The sequence below is a fragment of the Sprattus sprattus genome (assembly GCF_963457725.1).
Source record: "Sprattus sprattus genome assembly, chromosome: 12".
NCBI lineage: Eukaryota > Metazoa > Chordata > Actinopteri > Clupeiformes > Clupeidae > Sprattus > Sprattus sprattus.
Genome location: NC_137910.1, coordinates 18,691,711 through 18,714,210, shown reverse-complemented (window position 1 = coordinate 18,714,210; position 22,500 = coordinate 18,691,711). Strand labels below are relative to the sequence as shown.

The 22,500-nt window shown below is 44.8% G+C and overlaps 3 protein-coding genes across 3 annotated transcripts in view; 2 read left to right on the top strand and 1 right to left on the bottom strand.

Annotated features, from left to right (window-relative positions):
* lrpprc (leucine-rich pentatricopeptide repeat containing) overlaps positions 1–11,793 on the top strand; it is a 57,889-nt gene extending 46,096 nt beyond the window's left edge. The window contains exons 31-38 of the mRNA XM_080849349.1: positions 1,120–1,208; positions 1,924–2,128; positions 4,823–4,956; positions 5,094–5,209; positions 7,770–7,844; positions 8,292–8,376; positions 9,566–9,708; positions 11,534–11,793. Coding sequence (XP_080705475.1) covers positions 1,120–1,208; positions 1,924–2,128; positions 4,823–4,956; positions 5,094–5,209; positions 7,770–7,844; positions 8,292–8,376; positions 9,566–9,708; positions 11,534–11,596 — 910 coding nt within the window. The 3' untranslated portion in view covers positions 11,597–11,793. The remainder of the gene's footprint in view (positions 1–1,119; positions 1,209–1,923; positions 2,129–4,822; positions 4,957–5,093; positions 5,210–7,769; positions 7,845–8,291; positions 8,377–9,565; positions 9,709–11,533) is intronic.
* Positions 11,794–12,370: 577 nt separating this feature from the next.
* Positions 12,371–20,267, bottom strand: abcg8 (ATP-binding cassette, sub-family G (WHITE), member 8; the record flags this gene model as incomplete). Its single annotated transcript, XM_080849406.1, has 13 exons — positions 12,371–12,508; positions 12,764–12,891; positions 13,091–13,358; positions 14,241–14,317; positions 14,727–14,926; positions 15,430–15,522; positions 15,792–15,954; positions 16,227–16,496; positions 17,001–17,133; positions 17,472–17,710; positions 18,377–18,524; positions 18,816–18,920; positions 20,205–20,267. The coding sequence occupies 13 exons, from the start codon at positions 20,265–20,267 to the stop codon at positions 12,371–12,373; spliced, it is 2,025 nt and encodes a 674-aa protein (XP_080705532.1).
* A 366-nt stretch (positions 20,268–20,633) lies between these two features.
* Positions 20,634–22,500, top strand: part of abcg5 (ATP-binding cassette, sub-family G (WHITE), member 5) — a gene marked incomplete at both ends in the record, with an annotated part of 13,753 nt that continues 11,886 nt past the window's right edge. Inside the window, one exon of the mRNA XM_080849185.1 lies at positions 20,634–20,803. Within this exon, the coding sequence (XP_080705311.1) occupies positions 20,634–20,803 (170 nt within the window). The remainder of the gene's footprint in view (positions 20,804–22,500) is intronic.

Below are 22,500 nucleotides of genomic sequence, written 5' to 3'. Positions count from 1 at the left end.
GTGATTGGTTGGTAATGATGTCAATCAAGCAACAGATCGACAGTGTGTGTGTCTGCGTGTGTGTCTGCGTGTGTGTGTCTGCGTGTGTGTGTGTGCGCGTGCGTGTGCGTGCGTGTGTGTGTTTGTGTGAGAGAGGTCCTACAGGATCCCTGCGGCCAGATGTGAACCGTGCAGCAGCAACAGAAGTGAGCAGCGGTTTTGAGGCAGATTAAGAAGGATTGGGATAAGGACAGCGGAGGGGAGAAGAGGGAAAGGAGAAGAGGGGAGAGGGGGATATGGAAACTGTCCGAGAGGGAGAGAGGAAAGGAGGGAGATGGATGGAGAGAGGGAAAGGAAGAGAACAAGAGAGATGGAGAGAATGAGGGAGAGAGCGAGAGAGAAGAGAATGAGAGAGCGAGAGGAAGAGGGAATGTGAGGGATTTTCTTGGCATTGATAAGAGTAACTCTGACCCTGGTTGCCGTGGAAATCTGCCGAATGGGCTGCCGGCTGGCTTGTCACAGCAGCGATAAGGAACAGCCGCTGATGCTCAATTGGGCGACCAGATTAATCCATCCAGTGAGCGTAATAAAAGAGTGTGTGTGTGTGTGTGAGGGAGTTTGATTGAGGTTTTAGTGGAAGACAAACCAAAATAAAGTGGTCTGGGTGAAACCTGGCAGAAGTGCAGAGATTTCTGGATCTTACCATCCCACCAGCTGTGCACACACACACACACACACACACACACACACACACACACACACACACACACACACACACACACACACACACACACACACACACATACACAAAGACACATAGACACATAAAGATTTACTCGAGTCATTTGTAGCCGTTTGCCTTTCGAATACTGTTACCCAATCCTTGAACTGAGTCTATGTGTAATACTGCATTGTAATGTGTCTCTTCTTCCCCTCTTTCTTTGTTCTCCTCTGTTTTCTCTGTCCATCTCCCTCTCTCTCTTTTACATCTTCCTTCTATCCATTTCTTCTTCCCTTCACTCTCTTTCTTCTGTCCATCCTCCTCTTCCTTTCTCTCTCTTTATCTCTATTTATCTGTCGTTACTCTGTCTATATTCCCTTATCTTTCTCTCTCTCTCTCTCTCTCCCTCTCCTCCGCAGTGCGGCGTCCCATATCCCTCAGTTCAAGCTGAGTGACACAGCCAGCAGCCTCCTGCTCATCACACAAGTCAAGAGGGACCAAGTCAAAGGTCAGCATGTGTTTGAGGAAGAGGAAAGCACACAACACATGGAAGTCATACCTGAATCGATTACCTGAAGTGACAAGTCTTATTGTCAGATGCACAAAAATGACACAGGATCAGACTGGGCACTGAAATTCTTAGGACAAGGCACCGCACAACAACCTACCATAACATAACAAAGTATAACATAACATAACATGGTATAACTTAACATTACATGAAATTCACTCTGTACAAGTACTCTGAACATACTTTACACGTAATAAACACATCATACTACTAAAGTACTAAATATACAAGATAAATATACAATACAGTATGCTAAACATATAACAACCTATACATATAATATTAACATATATACATTAAATTGGTAATTGGTTTAATTCAATTGGTAATTGGCTTCATTAAAGAGTGCTCCTGGAGCTCAACTGTACAGCAAGGTTCTAAGACTTACCAAGTTCAACTGGTAAAGAAGGTTCTAGGTCCAAGCTCAATTGAAGGAGAAGTTCTACCAATTTTACCAAGTCAGACTGATAGAGAATATTCTAACAGCACCAAGTTCAGCTGGTAGTTCTAATGGGTCAAGTACTAATGGGTCATTCTCACAGAGGCAGGTTCAATGGGTAGAGCAAGTTGCAAACTCCTTTGTAACTCGAATTCTCTCTCTCTCGGTTTTATTTATATCCTTCTCTTTTCTCCCTCACTAATTTCTCTGCAGAGGCCAGGGAACTACTAAACAGCATGCTGCAAGCAAACCAAATACCCAGCCAGTTGGCCATCACCAGAGTGGTCCAGGCCCTGGGTAGCCATGGCGATGTGAAAGGTATCCAGGAAGTGGAGGAACAGGTTAAAAGCATCGGTGCATCCATGAACCTCAGTAGCATGGTCTTCATCAATAACAGTGCACTGGCTCAAATTAAGAAGTGAGTAATACACACACACACACACACACACACACACACACACACATTTCCACCAGATATGTTCATATGGAACATGTTGTGGTAACCATAGTGCAGATTCCCTGGACACATGAACACACAAAACATAAGGAATTGTCACACACACACACACACACACACACACACCAAAATATTTCCCTTTTCTCAAATACACTTCAACTCTTGTCAAATCCTCCAATGGTCTTTTTGTTATTGGTCCAAACAGGCCCCAAACACCAAAAGGATTTTTCCATATCCACACACAACTCCATCGCTCTTGCCTGACTGGTCTTCCAGTCCAGAAATCTATGTCCTCTTTCTGTGTGAATTCTCCTGCTGTCCACAAGACTTGACTTGCTTCTGCTGTCATTTTTATGTCCTCCATCTCCTAGTCCTGAAACGAGTGGATGAGAATAACCAGCGGTAATGTTAGCCTATGTGGAGGAGTTAATGGGCACAGATTGACATTAAGTAGCAGTTAGCCATTATCGAGGTGTAACTTCCTGTCTGTCAAACCCTCGTCTCTCAAGCTCACTCACACACACACACACACACACACACACACACACACAGGTTTTCATACACACTGCACTCACACACTGCACCACACACACACACATGCACACACACACACACACACACACACACACACACACACACACACACGTTGTCAGACCCACACAGCCAGAATTAGCTGGCGGCAGACAGGTGTTTAAGTCCCCTGACTGCCACTCTTTACAGCAGTGGTGTGGAAGTTATTAAGCGTGTGGCGGTTAGCGTTTCCTCCGTCCGCACTGCCCTTTCGGGAGCGGACACACACTACCGCTCTTCTTTTTCTCGCTCTCACTGGCGGGCATTCCTGCGCCCGTCCGGGGGGATTAAGAGGCGCCGGCTCCTCAAGCGCATTTGTGGCACAGCTCGTGTTTTTGAAAAAAGCCACCACGGAACATTGTTCTGTCACCGTCAATAAATCATGACCTTAAAAAATCCCTGCTTGCCTTTAAACAACTTCTACATTCTCACTTTCTCGCCCTCCCTCTCACTCCTTCCCCCTCTCACTCTCTCCCCTTCTCTCTCCCTCTCTCTCTCTCTCCAGTCTCTCATCTCCACCATGTAACCCACATAAATATTCAGGCTCCAAAGCTGCAGTGATCGCCATGACTGCTGCTCTGAATTATTGAGGCAAAGTTGGTGGTGTGGCGGGTGTTTGGGGTTCTGTGTGTGTGTGTGTGTGTGTGTGTGTGTGTGTGTGTGTGTGTGTGTGTGTGTGTGTGTGTGTGTGTGTGTGTGTGTGTGCGTGTGCGTGTGCGTGTGCGTGCCTGATGGGGTTGGCGGTGCCCCGTTAATGTGGGCGCCTCTTTTCCGGAATGCTCCTCCGCTTGGCCTCTTAACCAGTCAGCTTGGCTCAGGCGCGGAGCAGCACAAGTGTCACACACGCTTAGGGGATGCCCTGGGGGGGGTCAGAGTTCAGCGTGACAGGCACACACACACACACACACACACACACAGTCTCTCATTCTCATACAGTCTCTCCTTCACATACACACACAAACAGAGCCCTGCCCAGCGGACCATGAGGAACTTTTCACGTCTTGCAGGGACGTGTTGTGCCTAGCGCACCGTGCAGCCCACTCCCAGCCAAATGGGAATATTAATGTGGCCTGATGAAGCTCAAGCTGTGTGTGTGTGTGTGTGTGTGTGTGTGTGTGTGTGTGTGCGCGCATACATTTCTGTGTGTGTGTGTGTGTGTGTGTGTGTGTGTGTGTGTGTGTGTGTGTGTGTGTGTGTGTGAGGGAGAGAACGGTAGAAGAAGAGAGTGAGAGAAAGAACAGAGACAGAGAGAGAAACTAAATGTGAAGAAATGTATCTGGTTCTCCTCATCTCACCCTCTGCTTGGTTCTTCACTGGGGACGTAGTACAGGTGTCAGTTATTCCCCATCCCATTGCCTTTGACGAGAAGTTTTATGTTTGTTTTATTTTATGGTACTGTATGTTTGACACATAAACATCAGACTCCATTGGTTGTCAGTTTATGACCATTAATGAACTGGCCGTCTGGTAAACATGGTGTGAACGACGCATAGGCAAGGCTTACAAATACATGAAGTCATTTGAAAATGTAGGCTCACCCAAACACAATGGAAACTCAAGTCTCTATAAATAGATGTTGCTTCTCTGTTTAATTTAAATTTAAATTTCAAAAGGTTATTTCTGTTGACCATTTGTTCCATGCCCTGAAGAATGCAGAAGCCTGGCTGGATTAATATGCACTTCTTCCTCGGGGCACCGTTGAAAAACAATCTATTTCCATGTTCTCTGTTCACAGTAACATAAGATGAATGAAAAGAGGTTGTAAATAGTTTTTGTAGTATTTTTGTATTTTTGTAGTATGTACTAGTAAGGAAGAGCCTGGTCCAAGCTACCCCTTTTCCATTGGCTCACTAAAATTCAGCTTTACCCCTTTTACGTCACCTCAAACATGGCATCAGGTTCAACATTAGGTCCAGGAAACAGATATATAATTCATATATAATTTATCCGAGATCGGAGCTCAAAACCGAAATCTTAATTTACATGTTAGATGAAAATAACTGTGACAGTGACTATGTCTGCTTTTGATTTAGGTTGTTAATTCTTGTCCCTCCCTCTCCCTCCCTCCCGCTCTCCCTCCCTCAGTGGTGATATTGAAGGTGCGGTTGAGACTCTAGAGAATGTGTACACACAGAAAAGTGACACCAGCCGGGATGTCAGCATCTCCTTTGTCTTCAGAAAGGTCCTTGAGCAGAAAAATGATCAAGCACTGGACAAGTGTAAGACACACACACACACACACACACACACACACACACACACACACAGTACCCACTCACTTGTGGAACTCTATATGTTGTCATTCTTATTTTGGGTTTATGGAAGCTGAGTGGTTGACATCCGTCTCTTTCCTTAGTGGCTGCGATGGCGGAAAGGCTGGCGAATCACTTTGCTTCGTACCGGGCAGCCTCAGACCTGTTCCTGCAGTATGTGGACTCTGGCCTCAATGAAGAGGCCAAGTTCCTGCTGATGGTGAGTCCTTCCGCGCTCTCTCCTCCTGTCTCTCTTACAAATTCACACAGCACACACACACTCACACATACGCACATTGACTCACACGCAGACGTAGTAGCGCTTGATGCATGCATTTGACATTTTACCTTAACGTGGGACCACACTACGATCAACTCCATCCAGATTATCAGCCACACTGAAAATCTGTCATTACCTACTGGAGACAACAGTCCTCATAAACCATCTATCTAATGCCTAAAGAAAAACAACATGAGACTAACTGGAAGGCAAAACCCTGAGGGAACTGGGTCCACCAGGACCTGGTCTGCAGCTCTCCTGGAATCTTAATCGTAGGTTAACATGAAGCTTTTAAGCCGACAAAGGCAGGAGGGTTTGTCTGGGGACTGATTCAGCTGATGCATTGTGGGTAGAACATGGGGAGGGGGGAAAGAAATGGCTGTGCTTGTAATCGCTGTAATCGTTGTACCTATTGTTGTATTGTAGTTTCTGAGGTCGAACACACACATATGTACACAGCAAAGGATAAGCACAGCAGGCTCTTAAAAGCTTCCCAAGGTAGAGGTGGTCAGTTAGAGGACAAGAACACACACACACACACACACTCTCACACACACACACACACTCAGCTCCTTCACGAATGGCTTGTAATGCGGCCTTCTTGCAGCTGAACCCAGAACAGGAAAGGTCAGGAGGCAAGTGTGTTAGGTTTATAAAAAGGCAGCACATTCAAACAGAGGAAGAAAGAAAGACACACACACACATAATCACATCCAGATTGCACATACTACACCTTGTTGTTGGTTCCAGGCAGTGGTGGTCCGTCAGGGCCTTCAAGGCCTTCTCTGCTGGCCTAAACATTATCAGAAAATAAATGTAATAAAATACATTTAATTGTAATATTTTCTTTTCATAAATATGTATTCAATTATTCCCCATAGTCCATTATCTTCATTTCATAGCTTCCAGCGTTGTTAATTTATGTTAGAGCTTTCATCCAATCATATTTCAGCTATCATGTGTTGCCACGCTCCGAGAAACCTTCCCCGAGAACAGAATTCTTCCCTGAGGCCTTCAGAATTCACATTGAAGGCCCGTGTACATCTGATTGGTTTTCACAACTGGCTGTTTCAGTTCATTTAAGTTGAGTTTCGAGTTGGCGACACTGGGCCTTCTAGAAGGCCCGGAAGATTTCTTTCCTCGCGTTGAACGTGACACGTAAACGTCCTTTGATTGGATACTGAGGCAGACCGGTGCAGTGCTTCAGTGCTCAGTTTAGCTGGCTAATGCGAAAACGACGTACATCGGTTTCAGTGCTTATTATGCTAGTTGTTTCAATTGGTAAGACTAAATATAATTACATTAACCAACTCAAATAAACTAGTTTACACCAACTTTATAATTCCAGTTTTTGATACAATTACAACGCCATTTTCAAGACGGAACTTTCAAGAAAAACTGGATATCGTGAGGATGGGAAGTTTAATGAAACTGCTTTGCAGGTGGGACAATGCGATGTTTAGTGGACAAACTTGTTTAAGCTCACATAGGCTACTTTCGGTGGACTTAATAAAACTTTGTAGACTAATCCCTGAAAATTGCCTTTTATTTTTAAGTTGTGACAGTAATATCCAAGCGATCATATAACTGAGAGTTTACTACTCTTAATGTATTGTTAATACGGGTGTATTGATTTTAAAAGCTCCGTAAATATTAATAAAGTCTGTTGTACTCGACTATGTTAAGGTGATGCAATGCTCACTTATACTGCCTTTCTGTATAAATATAATGGTTCGAGAGCCATGGCGTCATAATGATGGTATTAGGAGGTGGATTCACTCAGTTTAACATCGTGTACGACATCGCTGAAGGCCCAGTCGTGAAATGCACGGACCGCCACTGGTTCCAGGTATGCTGTAGCGTTATCTGTGGAAGCTGTGGTCCTACTCTGCCGGCTTCCTGCGCAGTAAGCATGTAGTGGCTGTTTGGGTAATGGAGGCCCCCGGGGAAATGTCACAGGAAAGAAAATGACACGGGTGGTCCGCGAAGAGCTGGAGAGGGGATTGAAATCTGCCCCTTTCATGCGCCTAAGTGTAGATAATTACACTTGAAAGAGAGCGGGCGCCGCACATTTTAATTTTGCTAAAGAAATAAGTAGTTATCTGTCTGACTCCTAATTAACTGCACAATTAACCCTTTGCTGCAGAGCACAGCTCACAGGGCCTGCACATACAATGGCAGAGGGATTCAGGAAAACAATTAACACGCACTCTTATTTTCTCTCTCTCACACACACACACACACACACACTCGCTCGCACTCTCACACACTCACAGACACATACTTGGAAACTCAATAACTTAAGGTGTATTAAAGGAATACAAACACTCAGTGTGACCCTGAGTGGATGAGTGATCATCATCTTTCTCAGCGCAGACAGACAGACAGACAGACAGACAGACAGAGCACTTAGCTGTAGCTCTCCTCATTCATTCTGCTGATTGTCCATGGATGATCCGTTTTTTTTCTTTTCTTTTTTTCTTCTTCTCTCCTCCCGTAGCGCTGCGCTGCTGTGGCAGAACAGAAAGACTTCCTGGTGTCGTATGTGGCCAGGACATCCTCACAGCCGGGCCAGGTAAAGTCCCAAGGAAGGAAAGCAATTCTGTCAGGAACCATAAGTTCGTGGTCATCCTAAATGATTACTGCAAAAATGGAAAGAATGCCAGAACTGCTATCACTTAGTAATCCCTTCAGGTAATACCTTCCAATCTTGTCTTACAAGGGGAAGCTGAAGAATTGTGGGTTTGATATATATGTTTTTATGGATATAGGCTCTCAAGGTTGACAATTAAAATGAATCTTATAGCAGATCTTTTAACCTTCTTGATTACCATTTTGGTAAGACATAAAAACATGATTGATTCTAATTAGGATCCGTAAAGTGTCCTCACAGGTTTTGCAGTATGAGACTTGTGCCCACATACTCTCCTCAGACATCATCTGCTTTCTGTATTTAGGTCTGTATTTGCTCCTTTGTTTTGTATGCTTTCTCTTCTGAGATGTCTGTGTTTGTGTGTTGAAGGTGAATAAAGTTAAGGCACTTGCAGAGATGGTCCCAGACTTCGCAGAGAAGGAGACCCTGTACTCCTACCTGATGAAGTGTCATGGTGAGACCATCATCCTTAACTCAGCAGACGTACATACTCTCTTCAGTCGCCTTTTAAAAATCACAAATAGATACAAACATAAAAACACAGATTGAAACTGCTATAAAGATGGTTTCATGTGTACATTAATACTATTTTCAAGAATCATGAGCTCAATGTACACTGTGCCATTGTATTGCTATTGTTAGAAGACTACTTGAACAGTTAAGTGGATAGTGTTAAAGATTTTTTGGGATCTTGTGCTTATCTGACCTAGAAGGGCTCTTATTGTTACTGCATTGTTGGGTCGTGCTGAAGCGCCAGGTTAAAACACTGAAGCATGAGAGTGCGCTGAAGCGTTGCCGTCAAGACTCTGCTCTCCTGCAAGCTAGCGCCCGCTAACGCAGTTATAAGCCATCTGATTAAAAATGCAGGGGGACGAGCACTGGAGGCAGGCTAGCGCCCAGAGGCTCCCCGGCTAATAGAAACACATGTTCCCTAATGAGCGCCCGCTCTTTACGGCGCTAACGTGCGAGCGCTGACATGTTTAAGTACTTTAGGGCGTCTTGTAGCGATGGCCTGAGCCAGGACTCGTCATAACTATTTCATGAGCGCCGTGTCTGCCCATCGGCAAGACCAGGGCAGGGAGAAAAGGCAGAGGCACAAAGGGAAGGATGAAAGAGAAACGAAAAGAAAGAAAGAAAGAATGAATGAAAGAAAGAAAGACGGATTTGTTCAACTTGGCTTTTATCTTCTTGTGTAGTTTCTTGACCCTCTCCTCAAAAGGCCCTCCTTTCTTCCCTCCTCTCCCACCGCTGGGTTGACATTGTGCTGTGTCTGTGTGAGGAGTGTTCTTGTGATGTCAAGCATAGGCAGTGCACTGGGCGGATTTGGTCTGAGTGTAGCGCTGGGCAGTATGCCCTCATAACACCCTTTCTCACATATGCTATTCCTCTTGTTCCTCTCTTCCTTTATCTCTCTCTGCTCCTCTCTCTCTGCTTCTCTCGCTCCCTCTCTTTTATCTTATTTCTTGTCCCTCTCTTTTATCTTCTTTCTTTCCCCTCTCTCCATCCTTACATTTGTCCTCTCTCTCTCTTTCTTTTCTCTGTCCCTGTCTCTGTCTCTCTCGCTGTCTCTCTCTCTGTCTCTCTGTCTCTCTCTCTGTCTCTCTCTCTCTCTCTCTCTCTCGCTCTCTCTCTCTTTCTCTCAGGTTTGGATGAGGACCTGCCCTCCGCTAAGACTCTGTATGAGCAGGTCCAGAAGGAGGGGGTTGTGATGGATGAGTTGTTCATGAAGAGGCTTGCTCTGCTCTACAGACAAGCGGGAGAGACTGCACCCTTCCAGGAGCCCCCGGTAAGATACGCACACCCCTCACCCCTCCACTGCGCCCCCTCACCCCTCCACTGCGCCCCCTCACCCCTCCACTGCACCCCCTCACCCCTCCACTGCACCCCCTCACCCCTCCACTGCACCCCCTCACCCCTCCACTGCGCCCCCTCACCCCTCCACTGCGCCCCCTCACCCCTCCACTGCACCCCCTCACCCCTCCACTGCGCCCCCTCACCCCTCCACTGCGCCCCCTCACCCCTCCACTGCACCCCCTCACCCCTCCACTGTGCCCCCTCACCCCTCCACTGCACCCCCACACACACACACACTGGTCTTCCTTCCAGTCCTGATGAGCTCTGACGTCGCTCCTTATCCGTGCCATTATGTGTCTTCTTGCATTGGGATAATGGTGTTGGTGTTGGTGTATGTGTGTGTGTGTGTGTGTGTGTGTGTGTGTGTGTGTGTGTGTGTGTTTTCACCCAGGCATAACAGCAATGAACATTCTGCTTTGAGAATAGCAAGGCACTACTTGTATTATAGCATGTTTATGTGTGTGTGTTTGTGTGTGTGTGTGTCTAGTTAGATTGTGTGTGTCTTTTGAAACCTGCATATGCAGACCTTTTAAGCTCTTGAGAACACTCTACTCGCTTCAGGTTCACCTTTTAAAGCTTCAAAAAAGAAACAAAGAGAGAGGTATCCACTTTAGTCGCTGCACTCACCTGTCCTCTTTGCCTGTGTGTGTGTGTGTGTGTGTGTGTGTGTGTGTGTGTGTGTGTGTGTGTGTGTGTGTGTGTGTGTGCGTGTGTGTGTGTTATTTACCAAATGCCTCAAGCGTTGTAGTCCTCCCTGAGGACAGACCAGCTACGGGCTATCTAGCCCACACATGACCTATGGTAACCCCAGGTGCCATGGTGCCACACCCATGCCCATCTAGTCCAGTGCCAACCACCCGTGCCCAAAGATTTCACTCACCTGCATAATTCAATACCTGTCAGAATAGACCCATCCCCCCCCCCCCCCCCCCCCCAACATGTTTCCTAACCCTGACAGGAAAAGGGATGTGGGTTTAAAACATCAATACCCCCCCCTCTCTCTTTTTTTTTTTCCACTCACACGCACACACAGACCCTTCCAGGCTTTCTACCAAGCCCCCGTTTCACCCTTTTGAAAGTTTCAACCAAGCGATTTCAGGTACCGCACCCCCCCCCCCCCCCCCTTCCTCCTTCTGCCATATCCAAGCTGCGCTCGCTCCTTTCCTCCGCTCCACGTCTAGCTGCGCCGCTCCACTAATACGCGAGTACAAAGTGCCTCCTGAGAGTGGAGATAAGGGGGAGATTTGAGGCGCAGCGCCGCCCGTTCCCCAGCTCCCCGACATGACTGCGACTATTTATCGACTTTAATTACAGCGTTAATAGGGGAATATACAATGTCGGCGCAACGGTAATCTCCTGCAAGCACTCACCTTCCAAAACGGGGGAAGGGGTGTGGAGGAGGTGGGGGCAAAATAAGAAAAGAGACAAAAGGCTTGTTAATTAGCTGGACTTGAGGGAGGGAGTAAAGTCTAAATCTGCGGGAGTTGGTGTATGCGCATAAATTAATCTGGTTTGGGAGATGAAAAACCAGACATTGGCAAGAGGCTGAGTGTTCGAGAAGTTTATTTTGCAGCAATTGTTTTACCGACTGCAGTGGTGGTTGTTACTATGTCCCAAAAGCATGCACCACTATACCCATTCATTCTGTACTCAATTAGTTGGGGTTCCTTTAAACCCAACTCCAATACACAATGGCCGACACTCAAGGCATTTTTACTCAGTATTGTCTGACCCACCTTCTTCTCTGTTCTCCGCAGGAGTCGTTCAAGTTCTATGCCAACATGCTGAGGGAGAAAACGAAAGGCCAAACGGAGCAGTGACGACTGCGACTGCTGCTTCCATCCACTGTCCGTTCCTTATATGTTGACTTTTTTTTATATGTCTACGCAAACGTATATGTCGTGTATAACTGTGATGTTAGATGTTAAACGTGTTAGCCTCGCCCAGGAAGTTAGTGATTTTGAAAATGGTATGATGATGTACAGAGGTATTTATGCTAATAAACAGACAAGTGTGATTTTGTTGGTCTTAATGGATTGGGGGTTTTGGTATGTGTGTGTGGGAATGTGTGCGTGACACACGTATTCAGTCTCGATACCCAGCATGGAATTAAAACACGAATGAAATTTGTAAAGAACAATATGTTGCTATTTTAATTGGTTAACATTTTCGTCATTTTAATCTCCAAATACATATGCAACACGTTCAGATATCGGACTTTTGCACCAGTGCAAAACTTACATAATCTCCTGTTTTATAATACAAGCGCTCTTAGAGTGACTTACTGAACCTGGCAGGCTTTACTCCTACCCACCACTGGTTCGTGCATTGTCAAGCCTAATAATCTTACAATATACAAAAAGATTAAGCCATATAAAAAAGAAAAGATGAAAATGGGACAAGAAAAAAAGCTGTTGATGGATATCGGCCAGAATAGTGTTCTAATCCTTTGCCAAAATAAGCAGTACCAGTAAAGACCGAGAGAAGTAGAGAAATTAAAGGTACACTTTTTATTTTTCAAAAAAGATTGCAATACTCTGCTGCCATCCAGCGGCAGACTTTGGTAGTGCAATGAAGCGCGTCCGTGCCCATCCTCACCAATCCTGACTGGACTTCTGCTTGATGAATTTGATTGACAGGTAGTAGAGAAGCATGAAAACCACGCAGACTGCAATCAGGACCAAGTAGCAGGAATAGAGTGGGTACTGGTTCATATGCATAGCCTCCACCACCTGTTCACAAAATAAAACAAAGCACCTTTACATGACACCAACCCATGCTGACAGACAAGCCGTAAGTCACACAACTTCAGAATATTTGAAAAGACTGACGACTCTTTCTTTCTTAGCAGACAACATTGTTAAAAGTAGATGGAATAGCTTAAACCAAAAGCATTCAATTTATCGGAGCTTCTCCCTTGCAAAATTTCAAAAATGGTATAAGGAGTGTCTATACTGCAGTTCATCAAGCTTTCCTCTGTAACTCACGTGTATTCCGTCCACGGCAAAGGTAAAGTTGCCGATGCTGACGGGCAACTGGAGGCCCCGAAACTGCACCTGCAGCATCCCGTCGAAACCCCAGCGCATGAAGGATCCGAGCGAGAACCATGAGGCCACTGATGGGCAACCAGAAACGCAGTTTATTGACAACTGCTAGCCATATGATTTTGTAATAGATGTTATAAGGGGAAGAAAAAGAGAAATTGGAGAAAAGGAAGACATTCATATAGAGCAAAAGGTGGAGAAGTACTTAAGTAGCTTAGGCCTAGCCTTCCTGAGGCCTTTGACCTTGACACACACACTGGGGGAACTTACCCAGCCACAAATTCTCCAAATTGATAACAAAGCCGCCAGTGAGGTAAAAGACTGTGAAGAACGCGTTGCCCATGAATGCGGAGCTCTGAAGAGTCGGGAACGCCGCGGCCACAAACAGCGCCATTGATCGGCTGCAGTAGACCATCAACCACACCAGCAGAAAGTTGAGGAAAAAGCGGTCGGGCGCCTCGTTCATACCCGCCAGCCAGTAGATGGGCACACTGTACACCAGTGTGAAGACGCAGTGTTCCGGGAGCTCACCGAGAATCTGATGATTGGAGACACATATATTAGTGAAGAATATAGTCCAGATCCTAACGCGCCATTACGCATGAGTTCCCAGAGCTTTCCATACCCATGGACTAGTTAAGTCATGCTGCAGAAAAACAAATCGGGTATGGAGGAATTGACGGTGAGATGGACACCGACTTGGAACTTGGACTTGGGACTTTCAGTACAAATTAAACATTTATTGAACATCGGATTGGATTCCTAAATACAATAAACCCCAAAACAAGGATATTAGAAAGCCCAATCTAGGCCTTCAGCCAAAGGGGAGAAACGACATACAAATGAATAGGAATATCTTGCTGGCTCTGTAAACCTAATCCTTATAATACGAAATATGTTAGGATATTTCTTCAGTTAGGCTGTTACCCGATAAAACATAAATTATGGATTTCTAGCTCTGCTTCATATTTTGGACAATACAAGTTGAAAAAATGCAGATGCTAGTGATCTCTTCAATGCTTATGCTTTTTTTTCTTTAAGAGCCATGTGTGGAGCTATGCTTCCCCCTCTTGGTCATAAGTATGAATGCATGTTAAATCGATCTCTTTGAGAGCACATTTGCTGCACGTTTATTTGAACTGCAAATTAACACTGATCAGAGAAGAAGTGTTGGAAAAAACATTTATCATAGAACTTTTACTCTCTTTAATTTTCAATTTGTCGGAGTATGACCCTACTTGATAAAAGATTAAATATTTAATGCACAATTTGTGTTCTTTGATCGTGACCTTAAACTGTGGGAAAATAAATCAGATTCCTGTAATTGCATTTCTATTCCTGCCTTTATTTTGCTTTTGAACTAAATGTGGCATATGCATGCATTTCATCCTGTTCCACAAAGAGCACACTTGGCCAGTACCTTGGCAAAGAAGTATGACGTGACGGAATACATGCCGTCCTCTAGTTCATGGTAGAGCATGGCTCGCTCAGAATGACCTACAAACCAAGAGTCATAGAAATGTGTGAGACAGTGGAGATGAAAGGCAAATATGTCAACATAAGAGATTTAAGTTCTGCCTGTTAACATTGACATGTGCTTGAATAAGAATCTAGCAGTTATATTACGATGATTTTTTTTATATTACTATGATGAGGGACAGGTAAACTATGAAATGTTAATGTTGAGTTTTGGGATCCATAAGGGAAATGTTTTTTTTTTTTTTTTCAAAGGACAAAAATAAGAACATGGAGAATACCAAGATTAACTTCCTACTTCCATAATCTGAGGTTTATTTTGTCCCCTGGTAAAGCAAATGGCTCTCATTCAGATGACTCCTTGGCATTATGCAGGGGCTACTCTTGGCATAAATCAGCTGAGATGTGGTGAGGGGTGTGTGTGACTCACACTTGGCTATGACGTCCAGCACCACAGCGAAGGGTGTGAGAGCGCCGATCATATAGAGCAGCGCCACTGTATCCTGGATGGACAGCTTATCAGGCCCCGCCCCGTAGTACAGGAAGCCAATCAGAAGAGACATCAGCAGGGCCTCCAAGCCGTGCACCAGAAGGGTCACCAGGTCACGGTAGTCGTTGAACACCTGTCGCCTAGCAACACACAGGAAGTGAAGAGGAGATGTGTAGTTGCTGCGCTGACAGTCAGGTTGCATTAAAAGGTAGGTTTTGCTCTTCGTATTCGAGGCTTGTGTTGATTCTTTAGAAGTTCATTCAGTTCAAGTAAATAAGTTTGAGTTCAACAAATAAATCTGATTGATTTTGCATTGTAGGGTTTGGCAGAAACACACGCCCTGACAAAAAATGGACATGTATTTCAGTTATAGTGGGTCTAGCTGTTAGCTTTCTCTCTCAGTGAGACTGATCGACTATCCCATTCTTCAAGCAGCTAGTTAGTAAGCATGCTTTCCCCGGCAGTTTTAAAACTGCACAATTGTATAGTGTGGTTGGAATTCACCAACAGCAGTGAAGTTCACCAACAGCAGTCATTTTGGTCTAGTCAGCTGTTGGTCACCGACTGCACACAGGTACGTAGATTAAACACACAAACATCTTGTCGTGTGTTGTCAAGCACTAAGCACTAGGTGGTTCTCTACCTGAAGAGGGTGGTGAACTGGTGCAGACCACCCGGTAAGCGATCTCTCGTTTTGGATACAGTGATGACCTCCTCACCTGGACGGGAGGGAGAGCTAAACCAATCAAAACAGAGAGAACAAGTCAGGTGTTACAGACAGTCGCTAAAGCCCTTATTGTAACAGTTCTAGACTTTTATCCAAAGCGACCCACAGAAAAGTGTAGATGTATATTTGTATTAGTGTGTGAGCTCCCTGGGTAAAACCAGCATACCTGCTTCTGCAGGGACCACAACTCTACGCTTTGATTCCATGAAACTGAATCCATGGCACCATGTTTCTACCTACTGAAGCTTGCCATCATGTTGCCGTGGAGATGTGTTTACCTGGTTTGGCCGTCGAGGGCCGGGACGGTGGAGTCCTGCGGCTTCCACATGAAGTCAGCCGTGCCGCTCACCTTCTCCACAAACTGGGCCGCCAGAACCCGAGCCCGCTCCTTGCACTCTGCCTCCTTCTCTGGAATGCGACGGTCGATGCTGATCAGATCCACTGTGGGATCACAAAGATGATCAACAATCTGCTCAGAACACCATCATCATGGGCTCGACATCAAGGGTGCACATAGACTGATAAAAATGTCCCTTTGGAAGAACGTATCTGCTAAATTAGTCTGTATAGTGTAGATGTTTTTAATACAGTTACATTGAACATTTAACATGCTCGTAGCATTTACACAATTACATTTTGATGTATAAACATAAAATAAAACTCCTTCCTCCCCTTCTTGTCCTTTGTGTTTTCCACAGAGTTCTCAAGCTTACCGTAGAAGTCTGAGGGGTTGCAGTATCGGGGACAGGGGTGGCCCAGGGATGTGAAATAGGACACCATGTCTCGGGCAGGGCCACAGTAGACAGGCGACCCGGCCGCCAGTAGAGCCACCAGGTCGAAGAGCTGGAAGATGTCGGAGCGTGGCTGGTGGACCGAGAGCAGAACCAGACGGTTCCCCTGGGCCAGGCGGGACAGAGTGATGACCAGGTTATGGGCTGTGAAGCTGTCCAGACCAGATGTGGGCTCGTCCAGGATAAGGATACCTGGACAGGAAGGAGTGTGAAATAAGCATATCAGCTCAGTGACATTATTCATTTTATGTACAGTATATACATAATGTATAGCACATTACAAATTGTTTATATAAATATGGTATTACAATGTTATAACACATTTTGCCCTGGAGAGTTTACATAACTAATGGACAAATTTTGAAGGTCTATCATTAAATTCAAAACAAAAATAGAACCCATGTATTTTGGTTTAACATTTGGCAGTTAACTTTTTTTTTACTTTTCAAACCACCATTAAGGGTTGCCTTAGATTTACAGCTTTTAGGATTTGTTAATGAAGGGTTTCTGATACAGGATGTTGTACAAAACCCTAAAGGAAGCTTTTATCATTAAGTGTATCAGTGGTCCAGGCAGAACCCGAGAGAAACTTTTATAAGTAAGTGTCTACATCAGTGATCCAATTAGAACCCAGAGAGGAACCTTTATTAGTTCTACATCTGCGGCCCTGGTAAAGGGACCTGCATGTTGGCTCACCTGGGTTCCAAAGCAGCTGCACTGCGATGCTGACCCTTCTTCTCTCCCCCCCAGACACCCCCCTCACGTACTCGTTCCCCACACGTGTGTTCGCACACTGACGCAGACGTAGCTCAGCGATGACATCATCAACCTGTGCCAAGGGACCAAACAAACATTTCATCAGTTGGCGCTATAAATGCAAACACTATGCATGCAGCAACAAAACAGTTTCTCTATATTTTCTTTTTTAGTGTGCATGTGTGTGTATGTGTTGGAATGCGTTTAGGGGGGCACTTTCTCAGAATTGGAGCGAGGAAGTAGACAGACATGTATGTCAAAATTACACAAACATCTAACGTCTAACCTACATACACAACACTGGGAATATGGAAAATGTGTATTCCTGTATGAGAGATTATACATGCCTTTCATTGCGTAATGTAAACACTGTTTTATAGCGTCCCTTAGGGTGAGGTGTGAGGTACTCACCCTCTGGTCCCTCTGCTTCTGTGAAAAATGTGCGGGTAGCCGTAGCTTAGCAACGAAGGCCAGTGTCTCTCTGACGGTGAGGTGCGGCAGCAGCCGGTCATCCTGGCGCACGTGGGCAATGCTCTTGCGGACGAGCGCGGGCGTGCTCGGCGTCCCGTTGATCAGGACCTGCCCCGACGTCAAGCTACCGCCCTCGTCCCTGCATGTGATGATGTCCAGCAAGGACGTCTTACCGCAACCTGGCACACAACAAGCAAGCACAGGTTGAGGGGACAAAGGAGATGTTTGCACTAAACACTGAACTAAAAATCAAAGGAAATGGTCTATCAAATAGCACAGTGTCACATGTGTGACTCTGTTGTGTTTTGCGTTCAAGTGACGACTCTTGCTGCCTGTCTGATGGCCCTTTGTCTATGTTCCCGCCCCCCTTGTTATCTCATTCATTATAATGTGTATTGTCTGTATTTATTGACACGAACGAACACGAACGATGCTCACGGACAACAACATCTTGACATGAACGCTGCTCACAAACAATGACAACGACAAAAGTATATTTTTCATACAAACTGTCGCAACGGTGCAGAGGTCAGAGAGCTGCAGATAGACACAGGTGACAGACACACAAGTGAGAGAGACACAGGTGAGTAAAGTGAGCAAGGCAGATGAGAGAGGAGAGGTTTGGGTGATGCAGGTGACTGTTGCAGGTATAAGAGGTTTAAGTGTGGGAGGAGCTGGTGACAGCGGTACAGGTGAGAGTGGCAGGTGTGGGAGGAGCTGGTGACAGCGGTACAGGTGAGAGTGGCAGGTGTGGGAGGAGCTGGTGACAGCGGTACAGGTGAGAGTGGCAGGTGTGGGAGGAGCTGGTGATCGTGGTACAGGTGAGAGTGGCAGGTGTGGCGCACCTGAGCTGCCGATGACGGCCAGCATCTGGCCGCTGTGCACACGCAGGTTGAGGCCCTGGATGGCCGTCTGTTTGCTCCCCTGCACCTCCCACGGCATCTTAAACTCAGAGAGCTTCTCATACCACGGGATCTGAGCCGCAGTGTCCACCTGGATCAGAACACATACACACACACACACACACACATACAGACACACACACACACACACACACAGACACGCAAGGCACACCAACACACACACACACACATATCTGTACTTGAGTTCTACAATCGTGGTTATCATATTAATAAACAGATTTACTTCCTATTTTCATCAAATATTTCCAGCAGGCTACAGTTACTGAATCAGACGTAAATAAAATGACTGAATAAGTATATCAAAGGAAGCTGTATGGAGGGAGATCGGCTAAGAGAAGGTCAACGGAGGCGGCCATTTTACCTCATAGTTCAAGTTCACAACCTCCAGCTTACTCTGTCCTCCGCTGTAGGTGAAATAAAGACTGCTGTCCTCCTCGGGGGATGAGAAGAGCCTGATATCACGTCCCTGTGCAACACAACACACACACATTCTCATACTCTCTAGAAGGCAACAACGTAGCATCATATTCCTGTGTAACACACCACATACTGGACTTTACACTCAATACAGACCCAACACAGCATGTGGACCTGAGCTCACGCAGAAGTTTTTTACGCCATCCAATGAGGGCTAAATCACAAAAGACATCTGTTTAACTCTGCCTTTAAACATCCATGCAAGCGTGATTACCACTTCTATACATGGAAGGTGAAGGTAGATATGAATTTAGCAAGACACAAACACTGCATTGGAGTATGTTAGAATTTTACAAAAAAGTGGGTTACAAAAACATATTGCTGACTGAAGATATTTACATAGAGCAATCTCAGTCGGATTCACATCACATGGAAATTATTTAGAGAGACGCTTCACATATATATATAACTATGTATTGCTGTTAGACTAGTTCTGATAGTTTTGGAGAAATTCTGAGTAAAATGGACTTCGCTGATAATTGCCTGTCTAGGAGCCTTGCAGCCCATCTTAGAATCCTCACGCACAGCTTAGCGCTGATTAAGATCCCTCAGCCGTCAAACACTGTCTTTGGATCCTATAGGACTCCAAAGTGGCTTTATTTAGACTATCCAGCTCTCACAGCAGGACGAATTTAATTCCATCGCCGTCCTGATTTCATCCAGCATTATGGAGAACTTAAAGGTGACGGCGCTGGGGAATAATGTGATGCTATTGGACAAGAAGCATCATAGGCAGAGAATGAAGGCCTTCTTCCTCTGATGCGAAAGACGGGAACCGTTTTGTCCCTTTTTATCGCGTTATCATTTGACATTTCAAATGTCACTTCAGTCATTATCGGTCATTATGACACGTCGGCTTAAGTGCACTTCAGTCCAGGAGCTTGCCGCAGCCTTTTCATTTCCTTTTGCTAAGGATGCACTTTCCGAATGAAACCTATCACGACTAAATGTATCTGCGCTGATAACTGCCTTATTAAAGCGATCATGTTGTAATGGTGCCTCAGCTGATTTGATGCCAAGATAAGAGACCAATGCGCTTGGATCAGGGTCCATTCCCGGATAACTGCATATGGACATTACATAATGCCTCTTCAAATATAGCCTACCCTTTACGGGGAAAATATTATAGCACATCTGACACTTTTCATTAAAACAAAAAATCAAGAGTTTCGGCGTTTGCGCAGACTGTGAACTCTGTTGACCCTTACACTGTTTGATTACCTTCGTGTCACTACTCTGCATCTAAACTTAAAGCAGGTGCTGACGAACTCACCGTTTTGAAAGATTTTAGTGAGCCAGTGTGACTCTCAGAGTCAAACACGTTTCCGTCCATCATTGCCCTAACGTCGGCCTTTCTGTAGGCTATCCACTGAGAGTATCACGACATGGGGTATTCGGAACTTCCTCTGCTCAGTGTCCGTTAGGTGCCAATGGAGACTGAGCTCCACTTGTTGCTTTCCCAAAGAATACTGAGGGACAGTGCCAGCGTAACTTCTGTCTTTATAGACTACGGGGCAAAGGTTCCTGATAAGAGCATGTGTTTGTGGTGCCAACCTCACTGTCTGTCCTCAGTCTCTTTCTGTACAACAGCTCGCCTACAGCGGCCATGGAGGACTGATCCTTCATAGGCCTAAACACAATTGCCAACAGATGCACTAACCAGCCCTGCCTATATTAGACTGACGGACGATACAGGGGAAACATGTCTAGTTCCTACTCATTTCAAAAGAACGGTCGGGAGAAGAATGTCCAGTTCCAGGAGTCGTTCGGGGCTGTGTCAGATAAAACGAACGTGAAGGACAGTACGGGGTTCTTAGACCGGTCCCAAAACTGCTGTTCTCTGGGTGTGAGCAACGTGTCCTACACGGTCAGGTAAGGATTCGTGAACTCAACGATGACTTGTGAATGTTGCGATGTCCATACAATTTGATGGGTTATTAAGTGCGGATCAGTGTTTGAGCAGGTGTTGTGGAGGTTTTTTTTTTTTTTTTCATGGAGGCCATTGAACTTAGGCGTCCTCTCTTGAACCGAGCACCAATTCTATATTAAGCCAGTGGAATACGAGCACTTTCACCTACAGGTTGTTTAACTGTTATGATAGATTCCATCCGAACAACAAACACCTCAGCCGTTTATGAGCCTTCATTTTGTATTTTGACATGGCAGACGTGTCCACTGCAGACACCGGGGTAGGGGAGTGGGGTGAGATGTGCCAGTTTTTACTTTAAGTGACTTTTAAGCGAGGCCATGACAGTAATGCTTCCAACTAAAATATGTACATATATTTCAGGATGTGGTGCATCTTTGGGAACAATCACTTTGGATCTGAAATATAGTATTTAAGAAATAGGCCTATAGCTTTCTGAAAAAAAGTGGTCTCGTGGCACAACTTGCCCCCGGTGCGGGGTAAGTTGTGCCATTAAAGAGAATACATAAGGGTAAATTGTGCCATTGATTATTGAAGTAAAACAGTAGGCTATATTTGCATCTCAGAAACTGTGTTGCTATATAAAAGCTAGATAAATTCAATGCAAAATTACTCATTTAAGGTTTATTTAAAGTTATTTTTCGACAACAAAAGCTGATTTTCTACAAGCCTATTGCCACACGAGCACATCAAAGGTACGTTGTCTTAAACAAGGCCTAGAGCTTCCTGAACACATCAGAACAAAGTTGAGTTGAGTCAATTCTATTTAAAGGTAATTTACATGAACACAAAATGAAATTCAAATGAAGACCAAATTGAATGGAATTCTCTATACAGATCACTGGCACAGCTTACCCCAGGCCCTTTGGCACAAATCACCCCAATCCCACCTTTTTGGAAAAAAATGCATCATCCAGCTGATTTGAGATAAAATCATTCTAGCTATATACACTCATAGTGTAGCTTACCAAAGCACTAAAACATGTGTGAAATGTTTTTAAACTTGTCTAAACCCATTTAGACACAACAGTAAAGAAAACGTGATCATAGAAATTTTACTTTGGTGGAACCATCTCCCACAGAACATTAGAGAACCAACCTCATTCAACTGCTTTAAAAGAAATCTCAAAACATGGTTGATGAATAACCAAAAATGTGATCATTAGTGGGTAAGCAGTATAATTATTTGTATTTGTTTGTATACCCATGCATACCAATTTGTATACCCATTGTTGTCCTTCTACCCATGGTTAAGGACTAAGTGAAGCTTGTGTATTGGGATTTTGTGTTTGATATATTGTCACTTAAAGCCTTTTTGCTTTTATAGCCTTTTTCACTCTGGCAGAGGGTCTGCCAATAGAAACTAGCATTTTGGCTATACTTTGATGCATTTACATTTTAATGTTCATGAATGTAGGCTGTCCCTCTTGATCAAATAAAGATAACTTACTAACTTACTTACTTACTTCTGTAAAAGTGAAGATTCTAATTCTGAGCTCAACTTTAAAGAATGTTGTATTTACTCATATGTCAAACTGTGTATAATGTTATTCAACTATTGAGACTTAAAAACACAGTTATGTGGTGTACTGTAGGTACCACAGAAGGTTGAATTTGTGCATTATGATCATTTGGAAAAATA